Source organism: Condylura cristata, unplaced genomic scaffold (assembly GCF_000260355.1).
Source record: "Condylura cristata isolate star-nosed mole 26May11 unplaced genomic scaffold, ConCri1.0 scaffold00002, whole genome shotgun sequence".
In the NCBI taxonomy this organism is placed as follows: Eukaryota; Metazoa; Chordata; class Mammalia; order Eulipotyphla; family Talpidae; genus Condylura; species Condylura cristata.
This window is the reverse complement of record NW_004567103.1, coordinates 73,246,239-73,256,779: the sequence shown is the minus strand read 5'-3', so window position 1 is coordinate 73,256,779 and position 10,541 is coordinate 73,246,239. Positions and strand designations below refer to the sequence as shown.

General features: G+C 38.3%; 1 protein-coding gene across 1 annotated transcript in view; it reads left to right on the top strand.

The window, feature by feature from the left end:
- The window catches only part of R3HDM1 (R3H domain containing 1), a 93,677-nt gene extending 91,829 nt beyond the window's left edge, over positions 1-1,848 (top strand). Inside the window, exon 26 of the mRNA XM_012725641.1 lies at positions 497-1,848. Coding sequence (XP_012581095.1) covers positions 497-858 — 362 coding nt within the window. The 3' untranslated portion in view covers positions 859-1,848. The remainder of the gene's footprint in view (positions 1-496) is intronic.
- The last annotated feature ends 8,693 nt before the right edge of the window (positions 1,849-10,541 follow it).

Sequence of the window (10,541 nt, the reverse complement as noted above, 5' to 3'; positions counted from 1 at the left end):
AACAGGCAGATCGACGAAGTACACTGCTGAGGGGAGCAGCGGGCGGGTCAGGAGAGGTCTGCCACGCCATGTGGTCTCCTCTGGGGCAGGCGGGAATCAAACTCATGCGGAAGTGGCTTTAGCTTCTCAGTGCAGTGCTTTAACCTGCTGCGCCACCAGGGAGGGCCCGCTATTATATGCATTTTATATATTACATACATGTATGTATGAGAAGTTTAGGAAAACTACCTAAAATCAGACACCTGATCTAGAGAAGTCACCTGACCTGCTGCATTTTGTATGTGCAGCTATTAGTGAGGTTTACCACCACTAACTCTACACCCCTCCTCTCCTAAGGGGTAAATAGGAATCATTTAAAAGAGGACCATAACAATCTTACGTTTTTTTAATCATATGTTCCCCAAAAATTCTCATTTCTTGTCACGTTTGGGTCAGCAGACTTTTTTTGTACCTTTTGATAATAAGGATTATTAATTTTACACCTTTTCTATTCTAGTTGTTGGGAAGGTTTTGGAAATTACGGAACTGCCAGATGGAATAACTCGCATGGAAGCCGAGAAGCTTTTTGGGGAACTCTTTAAAATTGGCGCCAAGATCCGGTGGCTTCGGGACCCCCAGTCCCAGCCCCAGCTGCGTCGTCACCCCCTCTGCTGTGGCAGTGGGGACAATGCTGTCAACCCTGACCGCTCTAAGCCCAGTGACTTGGCCTCCACATACACCGTCTTAGCCACATTTCCCTCCATTTCAGCTGCACAGAATGCATTGAAGAAACAAATTAACTCGGTTAACAAGTTTAAGCTGAGAACAAGCAAGAAGCACTATGACTTTCACATCTTGGAAAGGGCAAGTTCTCAGTAGCAGAGCCGTCTTGGATCCTTGATCTTTCTGATTCCCCTGTCTTCTCCCATCATTAATTGGCTTGGTATTTGGAGCTTCTGTTAATATGATAGAAACTCCTAGGATATGTGGTCATGGCGTTATAGCTTTTGAAAACAGGCCAGTGATCCAGCTGAGTGGGGAGGGAAATACACTTTTCACTCCAAATGACTGTAGGAATCCACATCAGAATGATACAGAGTTAGCAGCTTCTTCTGAGGAACTACTGTTCAGATGCCTCCTAACTTTTATAGTTATTTTGTTTTGTATTTCTGAATTCTTGTATCAGATCCAAAGCTTTATTGTACAGCAAATTATTCTTCAAAATGATTACAACCAGTTGCAACCTGTATTTCTTTTTTTGTAGCCAGCACAGTGTAATCCAACATAGAATTTGGGGGAAAAGAATTCAGGAGTGGAATAACCAAGTCAAAACCATGTGCTGTCTTTTTGAGGGTATGGGGAGTGACTTAAGGAGAACTCACAAATATAAGATTACTCCTCCCCCATATCTCCAAACACAGAAAAATTTTCCAGATAATAACAGAATTCCGTCATAGGATCCTTTCCTTATTCATTCAAGTAGTATGAACATTAAGTGTAAAGTAAATTATGTTTTCACTGCCTCTTAATCAAACCACTTAGATTCAAAGGGGAATTGTCATCATTCTAGGTAAGAAAATACTTCCACTTTTTCTGTGTTGTCTCCTGCCAATAACTAAATGCCACTTCTTTGTATTCCCCTCCTTGTGGATGTTTAGTCATCTAACGCAATGCATTAGATGAGTGCTGGAAACTTCTTATTAAGTGGTTTAAGATATGTTTTCATTGTTTGCAGCGGATCACTGGACATCAAAGATTCATTGCACTTACGAACAAGGAACCTTTTTTTCACTTTCTGTGTAATTTGCAAGGCTGTACAATGTGTGCTGATGCAAGCCTTTTCAGTTCAAAAGAATAAATGTTTACAAATATAAACCACTTTGTCTTTTATAAATTAAAAACATCTTTTAAAGTGAATTGCAATATTGCAGACTTAATAACTCTCAAAGATTGACATTTCAGGCTTATAGAAGATGTAAGACAGCAAAACACTCATTTTATAAATGTCCTATATAAAGCAGCTCTTTCTCTGTGGAGGTCATCTTTTGTGATTCCATGTAGTTCATGCAATCAATTACAGTTTTTGAGTATGACTAAACAGTCAGACAACTAAAAATTTCCATGGCATTTGGTTAGAAGAAGACTTTGTGTTCTCAGTCATTATATCAATGTACCCATTTGATAGCCAAGTGGAGTCACAAGGCATGGTCTGCCACCTGCAGCTTTTTTGAAGCCTGGTTTGCTTCTAGTCCTGATTAGAAGTTCACTTGCAACTGAAGAGCAATGGGTGTTATCAGATTCTGGTACAGATAATCACTTACTCTAGAGTATTTGCAAGGTCTCTCTTGATTCCAGGGAATTGCAGGTTTCCCCACAAGCTGGTAGATCCAGATTATAAATATTACACTCCTGGGAGCAGAAATGGAAGCTGCCTCACCTTTGAGAGCCACACCCAGGGAAAAGAGTGAGGGCTATAAACCACCAACTTCTAAGACCTACTGAATATTATTTTTTGACTACTGAGAGTTAAAGATGGAGAAGATAATTAGGATCAGCAATACAGCAAGAATTATTCAGTCATACGGGAAGGGACGAGTAGAGAAAAAAAAACAGTCCCACGGTTTTACTTACATTCTCTGAATGTTTTCTTTAATTCCTGCAGTAAGAATCTTGGTAAACCTGTTTGCTTTAAATCCTTGATTTAACCTATAGAAGTTGAATGCTTCCTGGAAGAAAGGTAAGAAACCAGAACTGACCCATTAGGAAGTCTGCTTTTAGCCACTGCCACCTCACTGCCTGACAATCGCATAGAAATACTAATGAAATTGCCAAACTGCCCACATTACAAAAATCTACATATAGTCCCTAGTCTGTATTCCCCTGTTATTTTATCTTCTAGACGCTACCTATTACAACAACAGCAAAAAAAAAAAGGAAAAAGGAAAAGCACACATTGGACTTATTAAGATGTGATTTGAACCATATTAAACCTTTCTAAGGACAGTTCCAAATGTCCCATATCCCCTAGCAGTACTCTTCCCTGTTGTGCGTTTTACCTGAGCACTATCCATGCTTTTTTTAACAAAAAAAATGACCTATTCTTCCAGCATTCCCTTCTTTGAGAATAATAAAGGTCACTTCAAAACTTTCTGCTTCTATTTGTTCATTTACTAACAAGCTAAGACTATGGCTTAACATTTTTTTAAGCCCTCAGACTACAGAGAACATGGATGTATATCATTTTTCATGTAGAGCACAAAGTATTCTCCAAGGTGCCAACGATAATTAAAACTAGTTTGTTATCCAAAAATAATGAACAACCATAGACCAGAGACATTCTGTGGGGGTGGAGTGGAGAATGGGATCAAAAACGGGGGGTGGGAGGGATGGAAATGCACGGAACTATGGTGGTGGCACAGGGGTGATTTGGTGATGGGAAACCCGTGGGGATTACAATGGAGATAAAAAAAAAATGTGCAAAATGATGTAAAAATAAACTTATAAATAAATAAATAAATAAAAACTAGTTTGTTATCTAAACTGAAAACAAAGTAGGGAACTTATTCCAAGCTAAGAAAATGTTTTTCTGATCCCCCCAGGAAGTGACCTCGCCTGTGAATAGTATGGAAACAGGTCTGAGTAGAACCTACAATACCAGACTGACTTAGGAAGAGTCAAGCCTGCTATCTCAAGAGCAGCTGAGACTTGGCTTATCCACATTGTCAGCAACAGAAAAAAGGCAAGTGTTAAGAGTTCAGCAAATGCCAGCTACAGGGCCTTTGTGAAGGCAGCCAGATTCTCCAACCCCAGCCCATTGCCTGCCAGAGAGATCATGAGATGAGGTATGTATAGTCTTAAAAGGCAGAGAGCATGGAGCACATACAGGTATCCAATGTGGTATTAGCTTCAAAGTGTGCCATACTTGATGGCCTGATTCAAAACTAGCAAGCTTGCTTGGAATTCTGAAAGAGTTTGAGTTGCTATTCAAAGAGAAACAGAGTTCCCACATACACATTTAACCCCCTAGACCTTCACCAGTCTAACAAGTAGGTAGACAAAACAATATCCTTTATTATTTTTCTGTCTAGTATCTATACTTGGATTCATTTAGTTTAATTTCATCAGCATAAGATAATGCAGGAGTGTAAAGGAAAAGAACGGGAATTTACGACTCAGAGAAAAACATAAAAGCTGATTATTTGCAGGGAAGCAAATGGGGAAGTAAAAGAATTAAGATACATAAATCATTGGCTCCATAATCCCTCAGTCCCCTCCCGAAATGCTTCATCGATCTTTACTAATTAACAAACAATCCTGTAGGTTGGGATTTTGGGTGTGGCAAAAGAAGATGGTATTGAGGTGCTCTCAGCTGGGGCTCACTCACATATCTGGGACTTCAGATGAGTGGGCCATAGGGACTTACTCAGCTATGATAACCTCAGTTCTCCACATGATACTGAAGTATTTCTTCCTCCAAGGCAGCTCTGTTCACTGACCTTTCTCCAGCAGCACAGCCTAGAGTCACCATGATATACAATAGATAAGCCAAAGAACATACCCATTTTAAATTGAAAGTTTATACTTTGATTACTTTCACCCATTCCCCTCAACTCCCACCCCCTCCTTGGCAATCATCAGCCTACTCTAAATTCAAAGTCGTTCCTTTTTTTTTTTTTAATTCTATATTTAAGTTTTGTCATGCAGTATTTGTCTTTCTCTGACTTATTTCACTTAATATTAATGCCTTCAAGTTTCATCTGTGTTGCAAATGGCAGGATTTCCTTTTTTATGCCTGAATAATTATATGCCTCAAATCTAGTCTTAGAATCCCGGACTGTCACTTTTGTTGTATTCTCTGGTTAAAATATATCAGTCATAGATTCTGCCCACACAAAGGAAATAAGCCCCACCTTTTCAGAGAAGTGGCCAAAAGGCATTTAGGATGGAAGATATGCTTGTAGCCATCTTTGGGAAGCAATTTATCACAAACACAAGTACACAATGAAGTGCCATTGACTATACTTCCAACCACATCCTGAAGCTCACCTCTTTATCTCCATTACCCCTGCCCTGGTGCAAGTTACCACCTTGTTGAACTACTAAAAGGCCTTAACATTTTCCCAGATTCCACTTTTGTTCTTGTGTAGACTAATCTAAAAGATAATCATCTTACATCATTGCCCTGCCAAACTCCTTCAGTGGTTTCCAGTTACTAAAATTGCAAAACTTTTGAGTTTTTTCTAGGCTTACAAAGTGAATTTGATTAGTCCTCTCCATATCTCAACACTCCAGGACTTCCGTACTTGCTTTTTCCCTGGAACTGAATTTTGCCTTACCCATTCCATTATCATTCATATCTGCCACTTCAGCAGAAGCATTTATTAGTCACTCAATCACTATCTTCTACAGTATTTTATTTCAATTTTCTGCATATCTCATCAATATCAGATCTTTTATTTTCTGTCGGTACTAATACAAATTCCATGTGATCAGAGCTTTTGTTTATCTTCTGGCTGTATTCTCAATCACCTATTTATTAGTTGTTCAACATATGTTTGTGGACTCTAATAAAGGATAAGGAGAATCCTAACTTCCTTACTAATCATTCTGCTGGCTGGTATTCTGTTTGGTGATGTCATATGGGAGGTGACTGGAATAGAAATACAATTGATATACCCCTCTCTGGCTCTCTACACCAGGGGCAGGGATAAGGAGTAGTCTTCAAAGAAGTGTAGGGGTAGTAGGGGGCAGGGATAAGGAGCGGTCTTCAAAGATGAATTGGATGGTCACAGGAGAAATAGAACAGCATGTTCATCTGAGCCCTGGGTAATGAAGATCCTAATTCAGTAGGTTTGGTTAGGGCTTGAGATTCTACATTTCTAACAAGTTCCCAAATGCTGTTATATGCAGACCATGCTTTGACTAGCAAAACAGAAGCCACCCCCATCTGAAAAAGAACTCAAAAGCATATGACTAGAGCTGGGACTTGGATTTATATACTGAGAGAAAGAATCATTAACAGCTCTACCAAATCAGTAGTATAACCACACATGGAGACAAAAAACAAGCTTTGCCAGTAAACACTCAATTTATAACTTGACACCTACAATGTCACATCAAAGGTCTGTATCATCCTATATTCGACCCTCACCAAAACAACACCCTTTGTGGTAAAAACCAGATGTAAAATATAAATACCTTTTAAATGCCCTTCCTATGTTTGGGACATTCCCATTATACAAATCCTACCTCAAAGAGCAGCCATGACAGCACCCAACCTCCCTTTTGCTCAGTAAAGCTGCCCCCTTGCATACTTGTGATCCAGGCTTGTGATCTGAGGCTCCATTAGCCATATTCACATCTAGGAGTATCTAATTAGGAAGAGAACAAGGAAAAGAAGCAGGCACTGCACAGAATTCCTTGTTTTAGTTGAATTATATCTGTGTGCAATCCCAAGAGGTTCAAAAACTATTCAGCCTTACTTTCCTGTAAGTGTGTGAGCAAGCTTAAATCCCACATAATTTTGCATAGATTTTCTGTACTACTACTGTTTGCATTACTGCTGTCTTCTATCTACTAGAAGTCCATTTTGTGTTCTAAGATTTTGAATCTTGGTTCCTTTGAATTTTATCTCATTTTTTTCTTAATCTTACCTCATTTTTTTGTCAGATGGAGTTTGAACTTTTCTTGCTTAATAGTTACTATTTTCATAGAACCAAGCTCAAATCCCACATAATTTGACTCTAACTTTCCTTTCGACTTCATGCCCCTGTATTCTGCTACATCCTCCAAATATACTATTGTATACCCTTCTTCCTTCTCAACCATAGCATGTACTCTCATGCCTATTATTCAGTGTCTTTGAGCAAAAAAAGGCTCATCCCTTTCTGCTTAGAACATGTCTACAGGTCTTCAAGACCTAAACTGAATTGATCCTCTGTACAAACTTTCTGACTGCCCAGCACCCCCTTGTCGGGAACCTTCATGTCACTGTATAGTCATTGATTCCAGGACATCAAATTATAAATACATGTACATGTGACTTAACAAGGACACAGAACATATTCTACTCTTTATTAATCACGTGATGAGTGTTGGGGACCATCCCAATCACGGGTTGTTGTGGGGCAGAACTGGCAGGGTCTCAAGGTGAGATCGGCATTGGGGAGCCGAGATCCCTAGAAAAGGGGGAAAAGGAGAAAAAGGGGAGTGGGTGCAAGGAAGACACGGGAATTGTAGTTGGGTGCAAGTCTTCCTGTTCTGCTCTTAGCAGAAGTTTATTTTATACATTAGGAGCAAGCTGTGGGATGACATCAGCACATGAACTGGGCTGAGAGATTATAATCATCTTTTTTTCTAAGAACAGTTTAGGGTTGTATTGACCTTTAGCTGAGATAGAACATTCATTATTCTTAAAATCAATCTATTAAAGTTAAGATAGGTACATAAATTCATAAAATTTAAGGCTAACATTGTTATATTTACCACAGTGATTGGCTAAAATAAAGTCCCTTTAAACCTTAAATGCTACTTAATGATCTTCATTCTTACTGAGACATCTGAGAGAGTAAAGTCAAGTTGAGGGCTAGGGTGGAGGCTGGGCTGGAGATGTGAAAGAGGGATAAGGTGAGGTAAGTTGTGAAAGAGAGAAAGGTAGTCAAAGACTAGGGTGGAGGAGTTTTCTGGTAGATAAATCACTAAGGGAGATACTAAGATTCCTCATTTAAAAACTGAGCAATAAAAGCTTAAGAGAGTAGAGTGATAAGATTTGGGTTCCCTGGGCAGTAAAAGAATTTTAATTATTTTTTAGCATGTTCTAGTGCTGCCTTGTCTTAAAATATTGATTGTTATAATTGCTTTTATTAATCAGCCAGTTGTAATATTATTTTTTTGCTTTCTAGAGGAATTTTCTGTCTTGGGGCAGCACTTGCTCACCTGAGCCAGGCAACGCCTTATGAGGTTAAGGCAATCCAGTTGCAAGCTGATGGTTGCTTAGAATATTTTGATATTACAAAAAAGGGAGGTCATAACATAAGTTAGCGTGGTAATTCGATGTGGGTCTTTCTGAGGGCTGTGAATGGGGCGCAGAGGAGGACTGGAAATATACAGGAGATATAAACAGGAGAATGATTAGAAGGGAAATGCCAAAATTAATCAAAGAGGGAGGGGAGAGCCAAGCAGCTGTAGAAGTATGATGTTGATGAGTAGAGAAAAAAGAGTCAGCAACTTTACCAGGAGAGGCAGCGGGGATCTAAGAAAGGCTAATAACCTTAATATTATCCTGCAAGGAAGACATATAAAGGGAGACATTAGTATTATTCCATATACCAAGTAAATTATTTTTAACATTTTTACATGGAACAGGAATTGTACAGATGGGGGTAACATAAATCCACTTGCATTGAGAGTGACAAGAGGTGGTCAAATGAACCTTAATATTTTATATCTGATTACCTACATATAAAACAATGTCTTTTAAAACATTTAAATGAGCCTCAAATTTTTTAATTTTTTTTTATAAATACAACGCAGTGGAAATTTTTTAGTTAATTTATCTACATTATTATCTGTATGTATTTTTGTACTGATACAGTAGTAGATTGCTTCCCAACAACCCATGATTGGGATGATCCCCAACAGATGAGGACAGGAAAATAACATGACAATCACAAATATTATTCTGCTTAATACAAAACCCTAAGGTAGGATGCTTCCAGAATTAGTTAATTAAAATGTACCACTCAGGGACCCTCCCTGGTGGTGCAGCGGGTTAAATACAGCACTAAGAAGCTAAAGCCACTTCAGCATGAGTTCTATCACTGCCCTTTTGTGTCTCTTGCTGTTGACCTGTGCAAAAAATCTTTAAAACTACATAGTTTTCAGTGTATTTTATAGTTTTATGTTCTCTGTGCATGCCTTTAATCCATTTTGATTTTAGTATATGTAAGATCAGTAAGATCAGTGTTATTCTTTTACATGTCCAGTTTTCCCAGCAACAATTATTAAAGAAACTTTCCTTTTTCCATTGTATTCTGGTCTTGCCTCTCTTGTCATTAGTTGCCTATATATGTGTGCTTTTATTTCTAGACTCTCACTGCTATTCTTTTGATCTGTGTGACTCTGTGTGTGTGTGTATATCCAAAAGTTACCAAGTCACAATATTTTGAAGATTGTTTTTTTCCCCATATGTAATTTGCTTTCTGCCCAGAACATTTATTCTTCCAATCCTACCATCCAAATTCTGGCTTGTTTATATACACTTCATTTCTTACCTTAAATACTACTTGCTTCATGTAGTCACTGCTCATTCTCCTGAGTTCCCTAACTCAGTCCTCCAAAGTAAGTAATTTCTGCCAGTAATAACTAATAATTTCCTATATTTTCTCTTCAAAGTACCAATCAAAATTGTAATTATAAGAGTAAACAGCCAATTAGTCAGTAATTGTTTTTTTCTATCCTTTAGTGTCTAATTTTCAGGACAGGAAAAACAACTATGCTTTTATTTACTAATATATCCTCATCACCTTCCAGTACATTTCTCAGTAACTGTATTTATCCAGTGACTAAAAGAATTAGTGATCTGTTTGAGGCAAATGTTTTGAGTACAAAAGGCACATATATATTTTTCCTAAGCATGATTTTGGCAAGCAGATAGAAATAAAAGCTAACATTTGTAAAGCAGTTAATTACAGTATGCCCAGCACTTGCTAAGCACTTTCAAACGTCCCTATTTAATCATCACAAGAATCCTAAATTTTACTATTACCCAAGTTTACAAGTGAGACAACAAAGTGTTAATGAGGTAAGGAAATAACACAGCTAATAAGTGTTGGCCATATATCCATAAACCAAGCAGGTTAACTCCAAAGATCATGGGCTTAACTACTTAAGACACTGCTGTAAAGCCTTGCTAATGTGCTGACTGCCATTTTTTATTCATCTTACCTATTTAGATATGTATGAGAAGCCAGAGTGGGGCACCATCCTAGCTTTACTCATGAAAATTCAGTTGTAAGTGAAGCTTGGACTATATTCAAATACCATTGTTCTCCATTATTTTGTTTTACATGCTCCCATAATTAGTATAGAGTAGCTGTTCTCTTACTAATCAAGAGGCAACTGATTATGTTTTGTATAATCAATTGACTTGTTTTATACTTTTCACTCAGGGAAAATAAAAACAGGTGACCTTATTTTCCCCTAAAATGTTTTTTTTTTTTTTTAAATACAAATGGCTTTGCAATATGTAAGTCATACAGCTGTTCCTGATGGTGAACAGGTACAAGCTTCTACAATCAGAAATGTGTAAATTTTTTTTACATTTATTTTATTTATGCATACAAGAATTGAGGTGTAGGTCAGAGGTACAGGGGGCGGGTGTTGGTGAGAGAATTCACTAGAGAAAGAGTGGGCAATCTGCTGAAGCACACTGGTGAGGGTAAACAGCGGCCAACACAGGCGAGGTCTGCTGTGCCCTGTGGATTAGCTCCTTGGCCAGGGATTTAACTCAAGCCACAGTGACTGGTGATAGCTTCTTAGCTCGGATACCTAACTCCTATGCC